At 45.4% G+C, this 20,388-nt stretch overlaps 2 protein-coding genes across 2 annotated transcripts; both read left to right on the forward strand.

Moving 5' to 3' along the window:
• The first annotated feature begins 575 nt into the window (after positions 1-575).
• Positions 576-8,500, forward strand: LOC133160958 (hemicentin-1-like). Its single transcript, XM_061289088.1, has 17 exons — positions 576-615; positions 698-1,021; positions 1,320-1,595; positions 1,712-1,957; positions 3,647-3,694; positions 4,414-4,752; positions 4,808-5,089; positions 5,185-5,448; positions 5,516-5,794; positions 5,944-6,213; positions 6,317-6,595; positions 6,667-6,933; positions 7,010-7,285; positions 7,506-7,760; positions 8,083-8,203; positions 8,314-8,345; positions 8,430-8,500. Exons 1-17 carry the CDS (start codon positions 576-578, stop codon positions 8,498-8,500), a joined length of 3,669 nt encoding a protein of 1,222 aa, XP_061145072.1.
• Positions 8,501-12,742: 4,242 nt separating this feature from the next.
• Positions 12,743-13,963, forward strand: LOC133160959 (carcinoembryonic antigen-related cell adhesion molecule 16-like). Its single transcript, XM_061289089.1, has 4 exons — positions 12,743-13,060; positions 13,142-13,417; positions 13,552-13,800; positions 13,914-13,963. The coding sequence occupies exons 1-4, from the start codon at positions 12,745-12,747 to the stop codon at positions 13,961-13,963; spliced, it is 891 nt and encodes a 296-aa protein (XP_061145073.1). The 5' UTR covers positions 12,743-12,744.
• Positions 13,964-20,388: the final 6,425 nt, after the last annotated feature.

Raw genomic sequence — 20,388 nt, forward strand, 5'->3', positions numbered from 1 at the left:
CAGGTGGCTGAGGAAAAATTTTCAATTGAAAGATTTTGTTGACGTGGATACGACACAAAATGTCCTTGAAATATTAAAGTCCCCTTTGTCGTTTCCAGCAGCCACAGAAACAACATGCGTGGCACCATTTGCCATTTTTCACAAGGAAAAGGCTTCTTGTAGTTTGTCTTGTTTCAAATTTGCAATTTGAAGAATATGCTTCTGGAGGGAGACATATTAAGATGGCATGAATTTAGAAAATTATGTTGTATCGCAGATCCACTGAAATATGTTTGCTCACTGTTAAATTCTGTGAATTGGTTGATGTAAAGCTGTCATCAAATTCTATTAATGTAGCAATGATTCCAAAGGTCTTACAGAATTTGATATCTCACTTGTAAATCCTAGTCAGATGTTGGGCTACATTATGAAGCATTGTGTTGCTTATGTAACGTAACGGTGGTAATAATTAATCGTGCTGAGTATCCAACTTGTCTCTTGATTGCAGATTATCTCCAAGGCACTCTTTCTATTGCTGCACAGTGCAGACAACAATTGAAGAGGAGCAGAAAGAATCAAAGGCGACGGTGGCCGACATGTTTTGCCGGGCGGCCGTCTTTGTGCTGCTCTCCTCGGGTCAGTAAGTCAGTCGGGACGACGAGCGGATCGGCGGGCCGCCACGTGTCCAGTACGCTAAACGCACCGATCCTTTTTGCAGGTCTTTGCCACGGAGCCGGGATCATCCCAGTCGACTGGCTCCGCGGGACACCTGGACAGAGCGTGACCTTCACCACATCCCTGACTCCGACATCGGAACCCTTTCTGGCTCTGACTTGGAGCTTCAACGCGACCATCAGCGTGATCACCTCCACCAATGTGGACGTGGTGGGAGAAGGCTACGAGGGCAGGGTCACCCTGGATAAAACCACCGGCTCTCTGGTGCTCGCAAACCTGACGGAGGAGGACAGCGGAGAATATGAGGTGCTCATGGTGCCGCATGGCGCACAGCCCATTCAAGGGCGTGTTCGACTGAACGTGCTAAGTGAGTAACACGAGCCGTGAATGTCCCCTTACTCTCTTACTTTTTATAATCATCTTTTTAATCAATTATATCAGTTATTTAAATCACATTTTAGTCTAAGAGTAGTATTATGTGACGCCCCCCACCTCCTTTGATGACATCACAAATGGACAAATTTCAATAGCCAGCAAAACAAAAGATTTACTTCAAAGACCCCTAAGACTAAAGTATTTGTATCCAAGCAATTCAAAAGTCACATTTGCCATGCCACGCCCCCTTTCAAGTATCCCATAACTGTTTGATTCTTTTCCGTGCTCAGGTGTGGTGTCTGTGCCCGTTATGGCCTGTCCCACGGAAAACTTGATTGAAGGTCAAAGCTCCCTCAACTTGACGTGTGACGCCGAAGGTGGGGTGACCCACCGAGCGTGGACGAGAAAAGGGAAACCGCTGCTCCCCGGCGGCAGGTTCGTCTTCCACGATGACGGCCGAGTGCTCTCCGTCAGCCCTGTGGACAGGCAGGACACCGGCGTCTTCCTGTGTAACGTCAGCAACGCCATCAGCTTTGCCACTGCCAAATGCAAGCTCAAAGTGTTCTGTAAGTACGGCAACGCATCTCAGACCAAATCGTACATTTGCCGCAGCACACCCAACAGTCTCATATTGGGCATCACTGACCTAAAGAAGAACCTCCTCTCCGTCCTTTCTGCTTAGACGGGCCCGACCAACCCTTTATCGATCAAGACCCGGTTGGCGCAGAACTCGAGGAGAGCGTCACGTTGCTCTGCTCAGCCGACTCGCTACCGAAGGCCAAGTTCACCTGGAAGTTCAAGCGCACGGTTGCGTCCGGTCCCCGCTATGACATAGAGGAGATGCAGAAACGCCACCTGGGGACGTACACCTGCACGGCGCACAACGAAATCACCGGCTCGCAGGTCTCGGCGGAACACACCTTGGAGGGTATTTGAGCTCAGCATTCTTCATCTTTCGATAACAACCGTTGTCCCCTGGTTAAAATGAAGTTTCTCAACCAACATGGCGGCTGCCCTCCGAGTGAAATATGATCCAATTTCTTTGTGCGGAAGTTGTAATACGCTGTGATCACATCACCATCCATCCATCCATCCATCCATCCATCCATCCATCCATCCATCCATCCATCATTCCATCCATCCATCCATCCATCATTCCATCCATCATTCCATCCATCATTCCATCCATCCATCCACCCATCGTCCTTCCATCCATCCATCCATCCATCCATCCATCCATCCATCCATCCATCCATCCATCCATCCATCCATCCATCCATCCATCCATCCATCCATCCATCCATCCATCCATCCATCCATCCATCCATCCATCCATCCATCCATCCATCCATCCATCCATCCATCCATCCATCCATCCAACCTCCCTCCCTCCCTCATTACCTTTATTGCATTTTCTTAATTTTCACATGTAGGTACATCAATTGCGCATGAATATAATGCTCACAATGGTGTCACTTTTCCACTGCTTAAACATGTGCAACCGAAAATTAAGATTTCGCAAAGGGCCACTTGTGACTCATTGTTAAACCGTAATTGCCTTTGAAAGAGCCAACCAAATATTGGAATGTTCTTCTTCCAAATGCCAGTGGTCAGTTCGCCTTCTTTAGGGCGCGGCTTAGCAAAAGACGATGAAGTGCCACTTGAAAAAACGTGTGCAAATGGAAAGTGAGTAACGTGTTTCTCTTCCCGCGCAGACTCGGCCGTTCCCCTCCGAATGTCCGTGCTGGTTTGCGCTGTCCTGACGTCACTTGGCTTCCAGTTGATCTAAAAGACGTTTTCTCTGAACGTGTCTGAACTCCATTCAAAGCTTGTCCCTCCTCCAATGTTATTTGACTGTTTGCACAAGTGCTGTCCGACATCATAATAAAATATACATGAGGACTTGTGACATCCAATGTAGTGTTTCCTGACGTATACTTATTCGTTTTGCTTCATTTTGACAGCTGTGAAAGATAATTTGTGTGTCTCATTTCTTCATATTCAAGCTCAACCTCATTTGACCTTCCATTTGATCTTCCCTTTTTTCTTTTATTCTCCGGCGTCCATCCAAAGTGTTATCATGGAGCCATATGGCTAGTCTATGGCTTTGTGATAACTCCTTATCGGGATGGTCACGCCATAAACGTTTATCAAAGCTCATGTGGCAAGTATCAAGGTTTGTTGTTGCATGCGTTTATCAAGAAGGACTAATACGGCACCAATTGTGTTCACGCCTTTCTCGCAGAAATAATTCATGACTTTGTACATCAATTCCACTGAGTGGAATATGAAAACGTCAACTCGAAAAACTGCTTTTTTTTTCTGCTAACCCATTGTTTGGTCATGACACATCGGGCGCATCTCAATACATTAAATATGTATTCATAGGAGTTCCACTTTTTGAATTCGCAGTAAATTAACTTTTTTTCCTGACATGCACCAGAATACCTCATAACATTGAGAAAGTGAACAGTTAAATTTTAGGACAAAGAAAAACAATTGTGCCAAAGCATTGGTCAGCCAAGGTTCAAGTAGGTTGAGGCTCCTCCCCCCTAAGTGGTGCCTTAAGTGCGCTGCCACGTCTCTGCAATTGCTAATCGATGTCCGAAGCCTGCAGCGATGGCCGCACGCGTGCTGCTTCTGATGTTGCTGGGAGCCCTCTCAGGTCAGCCCTCGCACGCTCGTCAATTATGAATGACATGTCAATCTTTTAAAAATCAAAGACATCTTGTTGTTAAATGAACTGTCAAAAGGTTGTTGTAAAGGAGTTTTGACAATTTTACATTCTGAATACATTCTGATATTTATCATTTCGAAATGAAATATATGCTGGGATCAATTGGATTGTTTCACATTTCAAATAGGAATTAATTATAAATGTTAAATGTACTCATTATGAATACACAATTGTGCTAATCATTGTTATTGTTAGTATTGTGAATAATTGTAACAATGAAATACGTCTGCAGTATTTTATATGTGTTCGTTTTTTACAAGGCAGCACAATGTGGTGCACTGGTTAGCATGTCCGCCTCATAGTTCAGAGGGTACGGGTTCAATTCCACCTCTGGCCCTCCCTGTGTGGAGTTTGCATGTTCTCCCTACGCATGTGTGGATTTTCCGCGGGCACTCGCATATCCCATAAAAATGCATGGCAGGCCGATTGAGCACTCCCAATTGCCCATAGGTGTGAGTGCGAGTGTGGATGGTTGTTCGTCTCTATGTGCCCTGCGATTGGCTGGCAACTAGATAGGCTCCAGTGCGGCCGTGACCCCCGTGGGGACAAGCGGTACAGATAATGGGTGGATGGATAGTCTTTAGAATAGAATAGAATGCCGTATATTGTCATTTTACAATGCAAATCTCATCTTTTGCGCTGGTCAGGCTCGAGCTACGCAGCCGGTGTGCTGCCCGCTGACAGGCTGGTGGCGGTTGCCGGCGAAACACTGACGCTGGCCACCACAGTGTCTCCGCCGGCAGAACCCTTTCTGGTGATCACCTGGAGCGTGACGGACATGCACGATGCCACTAGCATCGTCATATCCTCCACGAGCGTTGTCAACATCACGGCGCCCGAGTACCGGGACAGGATCACCCTCCTCCGTCACACGGGATCGCTAGAGCTGAGGAACGTGAGCCTGAGGGACACCGGAAATTTCAGGATCACCATCGTCCCGGCCGGTGGGGCTCATCAGAGTGGGAACTGCAAAGTGGATGTACATGGTACGTGCTTGCGTTCATATTTATTCGTCCAGCCATTTACAGTTTTTATTCACAGAACGGATCTCCGGCGTGGTCTTGGTTGCAAGTGGGACAGACCTGTTGGAGTCCAACCGTCCACTCAGCATGTCCTGCTCCGTCGCCGCTGGTTCCGGACTCTCTTTCCGGTGGCTGAACGGCAGCTTGCCGATGACGGCCGGGGATAGAGTTCAGATCACCGCCGGCGGCTCCAAGCTCACCTTAAGTCGTGTGACCCGCTACGACCAAGGATCGTTCAGGTGTCACGTGTTCAATGCGATCAGTAATGGCACCAGTGACCCGGTCCAGCTCTACATCAGCTGTGAGCTCCTCGACATTGTTCTGATTGTTTCTGATGTTACTTCTCAGCCCCATCGCCGAGCTTCATAATGAGCCCCTTTTTTTATCCCTCTGCAGATGGCCCGGAAAACATCCAGTTGAGCACATCCCCGTCACTCAAATACCACTTGGAAGGCTCCAACATCAACCTGTCCTGCTCTGCTGGATCTCGACCTCCTGCAGTGTTCCAGTGGTCCTTGGATGGAAACCCGTTGGCCGCTTCGGGACCTGAGCTCAGACTGCAGAATGCTCTGCACAGTCAGAGCGGGAACTACCGCTGTCAAGCCTTCAACAACAAAACAATGAAGTCCAAAACTCGCCGCTCGGCTATAACTATAATTGGTATGTGTATGATCAAAAATTCTGATTTCCACATAATGGAGTCTTGAGTTTTCTGCATTGTCAACAGCACCAATTTCTAGCGTGGAGATCAAGACCAACGCCACAGAAATGTTTGAATTCAGCGGACCCGTCAGTATGTCCTGCTCCTCGGCCGGGACCTCGCCCTCCTTCCGCTGGCTGAATGGCAGCGTCGAGGTTATAGAAGGCGAGAGAGTTCGGCTCACGGACGGAGGCGCCAAGCTCACTGTTGTCAACATGACCCGCTACGATCAAGGCCCGTTTCGGTGTCACGTGTTCAACACCATCAGCAACAGCACCAGTGATCCGGTGGTCCTGTCGGTCTACTGTGAGCCACAAACCTTATTTTCATCAGTTGCCGCTTCTGCCCTCCCCACCGTTGTTCTGTTGTCACTATTTATTTATCTTCTGTGCTCTAAAAATAACATTGACTTGACTATCACCTTGCTTATCAGTAATGCGCTTTTCCCCCGATAGATGGACCGGAGAATATTAACCTGACGAGCCGGCCGTCCCAAGAGAACTACGACGAAGGTTCGGACGTGGACCTCATTTGCTCAGTGAACTCGGGTCCTCCGCCAAAATTTGTCTGGTTCCGCAATGGAGTGCTTTTGTCCCAGGCTGGATCGGAACTCAAGCTGATGAACGTTCATTTGCATCAGAGTGGAAACTACAGCTGTCAGGCCTTTAATGACAAAACTATGAAGAATTTAACATCAGAGCCCGTGGCTATTTCGGTGAAAAGATGTAAGTTGGATGAAAACATTTGAATCCAAGGCAATTCGTGTCGCGGAAGTGATGCGGCTGATTCTGTCCTCTTTTAATGGTTTTTTTTTTTGTATTCTTATAGCAGGAATATCTAATGTGGTGATCAATGCCAGCAGTACGGACATGGAAGAGCTGAGCAGTTCCGTCAGGCTCTTGTGCTCCTCGACCGGATCGTTCCCAACGTTTGTTTGGCGCAACGGCAGCTCCGAGCTGGCGGCCGGTGACCGAGTCCAGATCGGCGCCAAAGGCGCCGTCGTCACCATCTCGAACGTGAGCCGCTACGACGAGGGTCCCTACGCATGTCATGTCTTCAATAACTTCAGCAGCGCCACCAGCACGCCGCTCAAACTCGCCATCAGCTGTGAGTCAAACAACATTTTTGGACATTCATTGGTGGTTGGAATGACTTTTATTTGTTTTGTTTCACCACAGATGGACCAGAGAGCATTCTTCTCCAGCTCTATCCCTCAGGGGAATACTTTGTGAGAGGATCCAACCTCAGCCTGTCCTGCTCAGCTGCATCCAGACCTCCTGCCCTGTTTGAGTGGTTCTTCAATGGACACCTGCTGTCCCAGGTCGGCGCGGTGCTCAATCTGCAGAAGGTTCAGGAGAACCAAAGCGGGAACTACAGCTGCCGGGCTTTTAACAACAAAACTGAGAAATATCAAACAACAAAGACATCTGCAATCTTTATACAGAGTAAGTTAGGCCAGATCGGGGTTTCTCAGCCTGGACCACAATGTGAGCTAAAAGTTGTTGTTGTAATCGTCCGCAGCACCGGTTTCCAACGTGAGCCTTACCTCAAACCTCACAGTCATGTTTGAGTTCAGCTCAGCGACCTTCTCCTGTTCGACTGCCGGGTCGGGACTTTCCTTCCTGTGGTTGAACGGCAGCTCAGAGGTCTCGGCCAGTCATAGAGTTCACTTCAGTGACGGAGGCTCGACGCTCACTGTAGTGAACGTGACGCGCAACGACCAAGGACCATTCAGCGTCAACGTGTCTAACGGTGTCAGTGCGGCACTGAGTCGCCCACTGCATCTTTTCATTCAGTGTGAGTTTAAGGCACACACTCTCAGCTCGTCAATACGGCACTGATATTGGTCGTTCTTTGCAACAAATAAATAAAGAAATTGTGACTGCTTTCATGTTGTAACACCGCAACATAGAGACTATTTAGCATTAGGGTGAAGCTAGATGACCTCAGGATGGTGCTTGTTTTTATTTTTTTTAGTTGCTGAAATTACGATTGTTTTGTATACTTGTCTTGTCAGACGGACCAGACAGCCTGACCATCGAGGGCCCGGACTCCGTTTTCGGCGGACAGCACGCCATGCTTTTCTGCTCCGCCTTGTCTGTCCCGACAGCGACCTTCTCCTGGCTTTTGAACGGAAAGCCCACGGGTGTGCACGCATTTGCATTGGTCATCGTTGCAAGCCAACATTGGGATGCTGGCGAGTACGTGTGCACAGCCCGGAATGCCGTCACCGGACAGAGCGCCAGTGGAAGCCATCAGTTGGCTGTTTTGGGTACGTCGTGCGCAACCAAGTTCACTGCAAATTGAATTTGTATGCAAGTTAAATAAGTAAAAAAACACTATTACATTGCCTTGTTTTCTTCAATTTTGTGATCATTTTAATGAATTTTGATGAATGTGTCGAACGGAAAAAAGAAAACGGGTTTCTTTTGGCACAACAATGCCAAAGGAACAAAAACCGACAACGGTCTCGGCAGTTTTTTCCTCATGCCTGTGGATAAAGTAAATTAAATAATAGTTTTTATTGAAATTGTTATGTCATTGTAAGTAGTGCAATTTGTTGTGAGTAACAAACATCTTTTTTTTTTTTCCAGACTTGTCCGACTGCAACTGCTGGACGTCTGTCACGATCGCTGCCGCCGTCGCAGTTGGATGCTGTGTTGTCGTCGGCATGGTGATCGGCTTGATTCTGTATGGTCTCAGGAGAAGGCAAAGGTGAACCTCCTCATATTATTACGCATATCGAGAAGAGAGGGAGTCAAAAATATGACCTTTTTATGGCTTTGTGGGAGATATTTCAACATCATATTCATTTGACTTGACAGACACAGAAGCATATATCCAACTCTCAAAAGAGGTTAGTTCTCGTCTTATTTAGTCAAAACTATTTTTTAGACTCTACTCTACTCTATCAATAAAGACTAACTTGACTGCATTCTAGGGAGAAAAAGTATGAGGGTGAAGCAATCCGACATGTACAAGATCGCAGCTGGAACTCAGAGCGAGCGTTAGTCTGCTGCTTCCTTTCAAGGTGAGTCTGACAATTTTTGTCTGCATCCAAATACAAAAATGGATCATAGTTGATAACAGATTTTTGCTGTTTGTTTTCTGCAGAAGAGAAGTGCAACTAAGTCCCCCACATGAAAACAAAACTCCATTCTTTCATTTATTTATTCCTACTTCATGATTTTAGTTCACTCAGCGACCGAATGGTTAGCATCTCTCCCGTTTCATTTTAGCACTCGGTTCACAGCGTGTTTGCCAATTTGGAGGGCGGTCTCAAAACGTCCGCGTCACGGCACAGATGAGCTTCTGCCATGGCTGTGGAAGTTGGCTGTGGACCACGCCCTCAGCGGCTCAGGCCTCCCTCTCGTAGATCTGCCGGCTTGTGCTCATCTGTGAAATTAGCAAGAAGGGGTCAAACCCACCTACATGCAGTGATACGCCACACGAAATTAGAGCTCTTTGAGTTGTCTCTGTGTTTATTTCAGTAATACAATAATTATATTAAAATTGCAGATGAGCAACTATTTTGAAGGAATGGGTGTAATTATTTGTGCATGCGTGTGTACAAAAAAGGTAAAACATTTGCTTTTGTGTACATATTGTATTTGTGTATATATGAAATGTTTAATAACTACCGTTTTTTTCCGTGTATAGTGCGCCCCCATGTATAGTACGCACCCCTAACAATGGCATGCTGATGCTGGAAAAAAGCTTGTACCCATGTATAATACGCACCCAATTTTTATGAATTTTTTTAATTTTTTTTAAATTTTTTTTTTTTTTTTTTTTTTTTTTTAAGTCCCAAAGATCGTCACACACGCAGGGAGGCAATGGGTCCCATTTTTAAAGTCTTTGGTATGGTCTTAACTAGGCTGGATGTCATTTTTTTTGTTGGCGTTGATTTCTCCGACTGCCCCTAAACGCACCACCGCGCTCCGTGCGCAGGGGAATGAGGCGGCTCTGTATGGGAGATACATTGAAGAGGAATAAAAACAACCTTGGAAACCAAAACTTGCCCCTCGTCGTGACTCGGAGCCGCAACAAATGTTTCGGATTTGTGTAGGGTACATTGTGACAGACGGCAAACTAGCAGGTGATCGAGCGAGCGTCTGATACAAGAGCATTGCGGTCGTATGGAGCGTGTTTGAAATGAACAGCAGAGACGAAAGGAACAAGGCAAAGTGTTGTGAAATAAAATATTACCTGTAATACGCATTTTGTTATTTGCTGATTGAAACTGCTAATTAAACTGTGAATTGAAACTAATAGGTGGAGAACTGAACTCTCGCTCTTTATATAGCTGACGTGTCTTGCGCAACCGTTCTGCGCATCTGTAATGGCGGCCTCCGTATGACGTCCGGTCCGCGATGGAGATTAAAAAACAAACAATATTTGACAATAACACACCATCGAGGATTGCACCATCGCATCAAACGATGTGTCGTCAATTATGAATTTTACTAAGTGTGTTGGGACAGGATGGCTGAATGCGATGCGCGATTGACAACAAACAAGAAGAAAGGTGATTACAAGTTTTATTTCGGGGGAGATTTGTCATGTCTCGTCCCCAGTTTTGCTATGTGTTGCCATAGTTTCTGTTCGCGTCGCGTCGCCCCTCTCTTCCTGTGTCACCTCAATCGATGTAACGTGTTTTGTATTTAAGTCCTGTCTGCCCCTCGCTCACCGTTGGATCATTGCATGTGTTACTGTCATTCTGTTCCTGTCTTTGGTAATGTCACCCTGTCTTTTTGTTCCACGACTTTGTCGGTCAGTCCTGTTGTTGGTTTTGTTGTACCATGACTTTATTTAAAAAAAAAAAAAAAAAAAAAAAAAATTAAAAAAAAAGAAAAATTAAAAATTTTTTTCTTTGTACCCATGTATAATACGCACCCCAGATTTTAGGACAATAAATTAGTAAAATATTGCGCACTATACACGGAAAAAAACGGTATTATTGTACACTGGTTATCTCATGCCAATAAAATGTAATCGCTGTACGTGAGTTGCATTTCAATTGCATGGAAAAGACAAGTAGACAATAAACATTTTATTAGGTTTCATGTTCTTATCTTCAAGTTCATAAAGCAGGTGAGGAGCATGAGATATAAAAAAGATCTAATGACCGTGGTGCTATTAAGCATGATTCCTTGCGTTATTTGGTTAGTTTGCAGCTTTATGCACTTAGTGGAAATTTGTTTTGCTTTTATAAATATGTTGATCATGTAAATTACTCGTGAATATTTGTTTCCTTGAATGAAAAATGTGCAGAGTTGAGTCAATGAGCTCAGAATGGTTATTATTTTTATGAGCCTTGTTGTGCGGAGATCAATGGACTTTGTGATTTGTGACAGGCCACCGCATCAGCATAACTCCACGATATTAACAAGAGGTGACCCCATTTCAGACCTTAGTTAAAGTTAAAGTCCCAATGATCGTCACACACACATCTGGGTGTGGTGAAATTTGTCCTCTGCATTTAACTCATCCCCGTGTGATTTTAATCCATCCCCTGGGGGAGAGGGGAGCAGTGAGCAGCAGCGGTGCCGCGCTCGGGAATCATTTGGTGATCTAACCCCCCAATTCCAACCCTTAATGCTGAGTGCCAAGCAGGGAGGCAGTGGGTCCCATTTTTATAGTCTTTGGTATGACCCGGCCGGGGTTTGAACCCACAACCTTCCAGTATCAGGGCGGACACTGAGCTGGTTATAGCTGCTGTTATATTCATTTTGGGTGAAAATATGTGCAGTTTAGGGAAAACTATTCGGTACTGGACAGAGAAAAATGGAAGCTCGAAATGTGAGGATTGGTGGTTTAGGATGCTTATTTATTTTAGGGGGCGCTACTGAGTGAATTAGGGTTGTCACATTCTGTCACGAGATAAATGTATCTGCCAAATTTGGTAAATTTTCAGTCCTCTCCAGATTTGTCAGAAATAACGAGATGACACAACACAACAGAAGCAGTGAATATGACAATTGTAGGAATGACTCCAAAATCCCTCCAAGCAGGTGTGGCCCTGAAACTGTTGAGGCATTTGACAGAGATGCATTGTCTACATTGTTTAAGTCCGAGTGCCGTAAAAAGTTCAACTCCGAGCACAGTTTCGCCGCCTCTCACTGTGCACCACTAATTCACATGGCTCCATTGACGACATCTTGGCCTGTAATTCCTTCCGAAATGGCCAAGAAGGCTTTGATCGCCGTGGCGTTGCGGAATCAGACGAGACGGTTGACTCCTGCTGCTCAAACACGACTCACTCAAAAGCGATGTACAAACACTCGCAAAGCCGCTCTGACCTGGCGCACTCTGTCATCTTGTAATCAGTGACTAAAATAGCCGGAGGAAAAAAAATCACTTGGCGTCTTGTGTTAGGTCGAGTCGGGATTTCACATTGGCGTTATTTTAATTTCGTTTTAGAGCATGATTGTTCCTTTCTACTTTGTCGAAAATGTTTTGTTTTACTTGAGCTTTTGATAGTTTAAGCATTAGTTTTAGCTTTTAAAAAAATGTAAGTTTGTCATTTTAAATTTTGTTTTGGTTTTCAAATGAGAATTTCAATGTAGGTTTCGGCTTTCATTATATAGGGTTGGGGTTTCAAATGAATCTTTTAAGTTATAGACTCAAGGTAGGATTTCAAACTAGGAATTCACATCAGGTTTACAAATCTGAGTTACAAATTAGAGTTTCAAATTAGGATTTCATGTTCGAGTTTTGTCTCAATGCAGTTTAAAACTAGTGTTAGGGTTTCAAACTAGGGTTCGCCTTGGAGGTGATTACACTGACGAACAATGACGTCAAAGCTGAGTTTCTTATTTTTGGAACCAATTGTCATTTAAAATCAGTGGCAGACGGATGGCCCATTCTGGTTCAATTTGAAAAAAATTGTGTGGTGCAAGGTGATTAATGTGCACAATGAACTGCGTGTGTGTGCGTGCGTGCGTGTGTGCGCGTGTGTGTTGTGGTACGCAGTACATGCACATTCCAGCGTTTGTGTTCCCTTTTTAAGAGAAGGGGGAGCTTGTTGAGCATAAAAGAGACGGGAAGACAGCGCCCTCTTCCTATTTGAGATTTGTCAAGTCGCCATGGACAGTAGGCTGCAGTGGAGCACCTCCGTTGTCTTGTTTCTTGTTGCAGGTACACTTCCCCTTTCTTCGTTTTCTGCAGTTCTGGGAAGTACAGTTTAACTCTATCTATGTATTTATTTATTTAGTTTGGAGTCAAGGTCTAATCTGCTTTCGTCAGGCACGTGCATGGCTCAGAACTTGCTCCCGCCGGGCCCGTTGAGCGGTGCTGTGTCCGGCAGCATCACCTTCACCACCACCCTCCGGCCCCCAGAGCGCCCCTTCCTCTCTGTCAGCTGGACCTTCAACGGCGCCAACGTTATCACCTCCACCTCCGACGAAGACCTACCCGGAGACGGATATGGCGAGCGGATCACCCTGGATCGAACCACCGGCAGCCTGCAGCTCCGGAGGCTGACGGCGGCTGACAGCGGGGAGTACGTGGTCGCCGTCATACCGCGGGGCGAGAGTCTGAAACAGGGCACGGTTGTGCTCAACGTGTACGGTGGGTATGTCTTCGGACAAATGCCTCCTTTGTAAAGGGGGCTCAGACCCACAAACAACATCCGTTTTTAATTTTCGCCAGTGCCGGTCTCCGGGGTGACCGTGCGGGGTCCCACGAGCATCCTGATCGAAGACCAGCACTCGGCCAGCGTCACGTGTGAGGCCTCGGGCTCCGTCAGCACCCGAGTGTGGACCAAGGGCGGGCGTCCCGTCCTCGCTGGGCCCACCGTCAACTTGTCTCCGGACAACGTGACCGTCTTCATCCAACCCGTCCGCAGCCACGACGGCGGTGTGTACCGCTGTCGGGTCAGTAACCCCATCAGCGCCCTGACAGCCGCCTTCAACCTCACCGTCAATTGTGAGTATGTCGGCCGGCCTCGCCTCTGCACTCCTCGTGTATGTAATCGTCATTTTCAAATCAACAAATGTCCTTCTTTGAGTCTAAATTAAAAGTTCAAAGGCCTCATTTGCAAGCTATTGTTGTTTGCGCAGTCGGACCACATAACGTGTCCATTGCGGGGCCCACGGCAGCCCCGCTTGGACGCAGAGTGACGCTGCTCTGCGTGGTCAATTCATTCCCGCCGGCCGACTTCGCCTGGGAGTTCAACGGTAACGCCACCGGCGTCAACGGCTCCTCGTACGTGGTCCCCCGCATGGACGAGCAAAGCGAGGGCAACTACACGTGCACGGCCAGAAATGCGGTGACCCGGCGCCAAACCTCCACCCTTCTTTACCTGAGAGGTACCAATCCGCTCGGAGTGCCTCTCCAGTCGGAATCTTCTTACCTGATGTTTTTCCTCTTTGTTGCTGATTTCATCAAGCATCCTGCGTCGCTCCTTGCTGGTCCTTATCAGCGCTGGTGCTGAGTGCAACAAGCCTCAGGTGGTTCATGTCGGCCTATTAGAAGATGAGCGGGTGAGTTCCAAAATCGAATAATAGGCCGGCCGATATGATCTTTTTTTTTAATTGGGAATTTTTTTTTTTTTTTTTTTACCTACCGTAATTTTCGGACTATAAGTTGCTCCGGAGTATAAGTCGCATCAGCCATAAAACGCCCAAAAAAGTGAAAAAATACATATATAAGTCGCTCCGGAGTATAAGTCGCATTTTGGGGGGCAATTTATTCAACAAAATCCAACACCAAGAACAGTCATGAACGAGCAACAACAGGCTAAACGATAGGTATGCTAGCGTGACATAAACAAACAAAGAGCTGAGAACGGCCCTGACGTAAAATTCAGAGTTATTAAAGAAAGCATTACATAAATAACACGTTAATAAAACCATCTGTGTCACTCCAATTCATTAAATCCATCAATCGTCCTTTGTCAACAATGTGTGCGCGCCGCTGACGGCGCTTGCACTTCAAAATATTCCACAGGCCCATATAACGATATATAAATTATATATCAAATAACTATTATATAAGCAATAGTATTATCAAACCATCTGTGCACTCTAAATCATTAAATCCATCGATCAAATTCCTCGTCCTTTGTCAACAACGCCGACGGAGCGTGCGCCCTGACGTCAGCCTCGTCGTTATTCCACAGATCTACTATATAACTATATCGTAGCGTTAACAAAGTTCAAGGAAAAACGTGGGTTTGGTAAACGGGTCTTTATTTAACAAAACAAACTTCCAGGCTTGTGGCGGTGTGGGCTTCCAGCCACGGAAGTGGAAGAGAACTCCATAGAATAGGACCGGGCGTGCGTAAAAGCCATGACCGAGCCCCATCCACCGTCCCCGGACATCCACCCGGCCGAGCGTCGTCCCTCGACTTCCATCCACGGAGGTGAAAGACAGCTCGGTAGAGTAGGACCGGGCGTGCGTAAAAGCATTGTCCAAGCCCCATCCACCGTCCCTGGAGAGCCACCCGGCTGAGCGCCGGCCCCCGACTTCAATTCACGGAAGTGAAAGAGAGCTCCGTCGAGTCAATCTTAGTCCTTTATGTAAGCAACCGCCGCGCCACGCCGCGTTGCGCTGTTGACGTCACTTAAAATTCAAATTACAGTAATCCCTTGCTACATTGCGGTTCGTTTATCTCGATTTCATTTTTTTTTTTTAATTTTTGAAAAAAAAACACATATACGTCGCTCCTTCTTATAAGTCGCCCCCCCACCCAAACTATGAAAAAAAAACCGCGACTTATAGTCCGAAAACTACGGTATTTTTGTTGACACCAACACATTACTGCTTAATAAAAAGCATTTGGAGCAATATGTCAATTAGACACACTTTTATAAAAAATTTACACATTGATTGTGGAGTAAAAAAAACTGTCAACAAACATTAAAAATCACGTTTATATTCGACGTTGACATTGCTTTATTTCCGGTATTGGACCTAGTAAAATACCTCCATGTTAAATTGGCAGATAGGAAGAGTGACAGAATTGATCGACAAATAGTTTAATACATTTTTTTTAAACTTTGCTAGAATCCGAGAGCCTTTTGTAAATGTTTGCATTCTCTTCCTGATCCGTCCGCTTAGGACATATGTCTTATTAAAAAGCCTTTGCGAGAAGCGTCGTCATGGAGATACAAATCAAGGAGCTTGCTTTGGAATAACAGTACAAATATTTCTTTGGACTCAAGGATTCGTATGCACATTTGTGAATATGAGATGCGCTAGGGCTGTGTTTAGGAATCCTGTTTTCTTTCACGCTCACAAAAAAAAATCTCATGACACATGCATGAAATGATGATTGTGGATGTGGATGATTCATGTTGAAAATAATTCCCCTGGCATTACGTAATTTAGCAGTATTGTCGTGGAAAGCCCTCCTTTAACAAGGATATCTTTTCAACACCAGCCTTAATGAATCACTTTTTTGTTGTTCGCTTAAATAAACACCTCAAATGACTACAACATTATTTACCCTCATGAAAAAAATGTCTGTATTACTATTGTTTTTTTATTTCACAGTAAAAGCGTTTGTAATGCCTTTGCCCAAATTGATCTCTATGCACCATTGTGAATTTTTGCATGCCACAGCTCAAAACACCACGCCGAGTTGATAATGACATGATAATTATGCATTGTCAGCACAATACCCTGAAACAATTGAGCCACTCGCTTGAATAAGAACACGCAAAATCATCATCCTTCTAGTTACTTGCTTGTTCTCATTATTATTGTTATATAAGGTCTTTCTGTGTTTTGTTCAGATGAAAAAATAAAGCTGTTAAAAATAACAGATCAGATTAAAAATGAGGTTGCAAAAAGACATTTGCATAAAGTCAGGTTAAATTTGCTCTTTGAACACACGATTTATTTAGTCCCCCCCCCCCCATCGACCCCAGCGCCTCCCGCAGCCCGCCACACGAGTTGTTTTTCTCGTCAAGCCCTTTTACACCAGCGATTTACATGCGGGGCAACAAGCTGATTGGAAGCAAATGAAAAAGCTTTGCATCACTGACCTGATTAGCTCGCTCGACACCTGCGGCTCATTTTGCCAGGCAGATAATTATTTAGCGGTGCTTTTCCCACAGGGGGGGAGGAATTCTAGCGGCGGGCCACTGGTGAGAAGAGCCTTTAAATAAATGCACCGCCTCGCTACTTTAGCGGTAACAGTTAAGCGAGTCATTCAACCGGATGCTGACAGCGTCATGAAATGGAGACCGCCGCTACTTTTTGAATGTTAGGGGTTTCGGATGCGTCTGAGGGTTAGGTTGCGGGTTAGGGTTCAGGTATGGGTTTGGGTAAGGGTTAGGTTGTAGGTGAGGGTTAGGGGTTACAGGTTACGGGGTTAGAGTTAAGATTTAGGTTAAGGTTCGGGAGCGGGTTAGGGTGAGGGTTAGGGCTAGGTTGCTGGTGAGATTAGGTTGCGGGTGAGGGTTGCAGGTTAAGGTTAGGGTTTGGGTCCGGGTTACGGGGTTAGAGTTAGGATTAATGTTAAGGTTCTTAGACTTCAAAAATGACCATGGCTTTAAAAAGGACCATGTATTGTAAGTTGAAAAAGTATTACTTTTTATATTTTTCAAAATTGGGTTTCTAACTAGGATTAGAGATTAGGGTGTGGCTGTTTGCTAACGCGCGACTTTGAAAATGTGGTCTTCTTGCACATGCAGACGCTGCCAAGCACGAGAAAATAGGTTGACTGCTGCTTTGGAACCGCCGAGAGGAAGAAGAGGAGGACGTAGTTTGTCGGCAACATCAACTTCAAATAGTTTATTCCTATTGTCATCATCCAACGATCTGAAGAGAGAGCAACAGCAATGTGTCACACACGCAGGGCAGTACTTTCCATCACACATAGATACCAAATGGCCAGGTGATAACAGAACAGAGGACAGGCTTTTGCCTCCCCGCCTTGTCCCTTCCCCCTTGCCGCCTTTTGCCTTCCCGCCTTTTCCCTTTTTTGTTCCTACGTGCGGACAGTACAAAACTTTCTGATCTGGAGTGTGGGGCTTGTTGTTTCATCTGATGTAGTGTCTCGTGTACTAACCGCCATTAAACAACCCAAGATCTTGCAAATAAAGAACCAACTGTTACTCCACAACTTTGTTTTACTTGCTCAACGATGGACATCTTGAACAAAGTGCAACACATCCATCCAGTTTCTGAATGCTGACCCTCCCGAGCGTTGATTCTAGTACGAGTAGTATGTAAAGAATGTACCAAAATTATTAATCGACTGGAACCACAAACAAAATTGAACTGAACACATTAAAATATCCTACATTCTACATTCAAGTTGCAATTCACTATTATTATCCGTAATATGGATAATACGTACTAACAAGACGTCTGTCTCTGGCCCCCTGCCTGGGAGAGGCACTGATGAGAGGTTTAGTAGATTAGTCTCCCTTAATCGATGGATGGCTGGGTTCTGTAAGAAGCAGGGACTGTATTTTATAGATAACTGGCCTTCCTTCTGGGGCCGCCCCGACCTGCTGAGGAAGGACGGCCTTCACCCTAACCGTGAAGGCGCCTTCACTCTTCTTAGGAATATAGATTACTGTTTGAGCCACACATGACAGGTCACTTTAGAGCAGGCCGGGTCACAGGTGATTAGACCACCTGTCAGGATGGGTTTGGAGTCTGTTAAGATAAAGTTAACTAGCGCTAGGCTAGACTCCCAGCATGCACATAGCTCCTTGTGTAGACTAGAGCGTGATCGTTTGAATAGTGCTACAGTACACATAAACGCACTTTCTACTGGGGTAGTAGACAAATCCAATCACTCCACCCCGACCGGTTTTGCTGATGAAACGGTGCCGGTTTCAGATAATTCTACACAGATTCCCACGGTCGTATCATCCCACCGCGCTAACAAACATTTGAGAGGTGATGTCAGGCCTAGAGAACACAATCTTACTCGCATCTCGTATAAATATCCTTCAATAGATACGCACCCGGATCGACCAATTACACTTAAACTTGGTTTTATGAATATTAGATCGCTTCATACGAAAGCCATTCTCGTTAATGATCTCATCACAGAACATAATCTAAACGTTTTTGGTCTCTGCAAGACCTGGTTAAAACCTAATGAACTGATGCCGCTTAATGAGGCCTCGCCTCCTAATTTTGTGAGCTCGCATGTGGCGCGTCCTCGAAAAAAGGGTGGGGGTGTCGCCCTCATCTCGAATTCCGAGCTTAGTTTTAGGCCTCGTTCGATCAACGTATTTAAAACATTTGAGGTTCTCACTGTCCGATCCACCGCTTTACCGTCATTTTATCTTGCTGTTATTTACCGTCCACCCGGGGCTTACTCTGGCTTCCTGGATGAATTTTCAGAATTTGTGGCTGATCTATTTACCAATGCGGATAATCTAATTATCATGGGCGATTTCAACATCCACATGAATTTACCGTCAGAGCCACTTACTTCGGCGTTTCAGACTTTAACTGATACGTTTGGTTTTACGCAAGCCGTACAGGCAGCAACGCATAAGAATGGAAATACTATAGATCTCGTATTATCCCGAGGACTTGCAACCTCAAATATAGCAGTACTGCCATACACTACTGTTTTGTCTGATCATTACTTAATAAAGTTTGAAATTCTAGTTCCTTGTCAAAGACAAGAGAGCAATCAGCATTATAGGAGCCGTCATTTCAACTCCATGACTGCAACTGCGCTATCTGAGATACTGTCGCCGGCAACCGCTATATTTCTCACATACGCCGGCTCTATTGATAATCTTACAAATGGATTCAATGCGATATTGTTAAATGCCATTGACTCTGTTACGTCTGAAAACTCGCCGTAGAGTGCCTACTCCGTGGTTCACAGAATAAAACGGGTACGCTTAAGCAATTATGTAGAAAGCATGAGCGCAGATGGCGTCTAACCAAACTTGAGGTTTTCCATCAGGCATGGCAGGATAGCCTCCTGAAATATAAAGATGCGCTTATCTTAGCAAAAACTCGGTATTTTTCGCAAGTTATTAATTTCAATAAAAACAATCCGAAACACCTATTTGATACAGTGGCAAAGCTGAATCTGCGCCAGCCGACCCCCGATAGTTCCTTCCACTCAGCTGACAAGTTCATGAAATTTTTTGCTCAAAAGATTGAATCCATTAGGGATGAGATCAAGAATACCATTCCAATCGCTCGGTCGAGCCCGCCGTTTACCAACGCTGATGATCATGCAACAACCCTCTCAACTTTTAAAAGCGTGTCTCTTGAAAGGCTTACACAATTGGTTAGTGCGGCTAAACAAACAACATGTTTACTCGACCCTCTTCCAGCCAAACTACTTAAAGAATTATTTCAAATTTTAGGACCGTCCGTCTTAAATATAATCAATCTGTCTGTCTCCTCTGGGATAGTGCCAACAGCCTTTAAAACCCCTATCATTAAACCGTTACTTAAGCGACCAAATCTTGACCCGGACTGTCTCAGTAATTATAGGCCAGTTTCAAACCTCCCATTCATAGCAAAACTTCTTGAAAAAGTAGTAGCGCAGCAGCTTATTGATTACATGGCCGCCAATAATCAATATGACACTTTTCAGTCTGGTTTTAGAGCTAATCATTCCACTGAGACAGCACTTGCTAAAGTGACTAACGATCTCCTCATAGCTATGGATTCAAACACTTCGTCTGTACTGTTACTACTCGATCTTAATGCTGCCTTCGACACTGTAGACTTCGATATTTTATTAGGGCGTCTTAAACGTTGTGTTGGTATTTCAGGGTCAGCACTAGGCTGGTTCCATTCCTATCTATCAAACAGGACGCACCGAGTGGTCCATGGCAATGCGTCCTCGGAGCTCTATAATGTTACGTGTGGTGTCCCACAGGGATTGGTTCGCGGACCAATTCTTTTTAATTTTTATATGATTCCGCTTGGGGACATAATACGTAAATATA

This window comes from Syngnathus typhle, linkage group LG10, assembly GCF_033458585.1.
Source record: "Syngnathus typhle isolate RoL2023-S1 ecotype Sweden linkage group LG10, RoL_Styp_1.0, whole genome shotgun sequence".
NCBI classification, from domain to species: domain Eukaryota; kingdom Metazoa; phylum Chordata; class Actinopteri; order Syngnathiformes; family Syngnathidae; genus Syngnathus; species Syngnathus typhle.

What these genes read in the sequence shown, in the direction of transcription:
- LOC133160958 (XM_061289088.1), top strand. Translation starts at nt 576, where the DNA reads ATGTTTTGCCGGGCGGCCGTCTTTGTGCTGCTCTCCTCGG. An exon ending in ATGCAAGCTCAAAGTGTTCT is followed by an intron (nt 1,596 to 1,711) that starts GTAAGTACGGCA and finishes CTTTCTGCTTAG; the next exon opens with ACGGGCCCGACCAACCCTTT. An exon ending in GGCTATTTCGGTGAAAAGAT is followed by an intron (nt 6,214 to 6,316) that starts GTAAGTTGGATG and finishes GTATTCTTATAG; the next exon opens with CAGGAATATCTAATGTGGTG.
- LOC133160959 (XM_061289089.1), top strand. Translation starts at nt 12,745, where the DNA reads ATGGCTCAGAACTTGCTCCCGCCGGGCCCGTTGAGCGGTGCTGTGTCC. An exon ending in GGTTGTGCTCAACGTGTACG is followed by an intron (nt 13,061 to 13,141) that starts GTGGGTATGTCT and finishes AATTTTCGCCAG; the next exon opens with TGCCGGTCTCCGGGGTGACC. An exon ending in CTTCAACCTCACCGTCAATT is followed by an intron (nt 13,418 to 13,551) that starts GTGAGTATGTCG and finishes TTGTTTGCGCAG; the next exon opens with TCGGACCACATAACGTGTCC.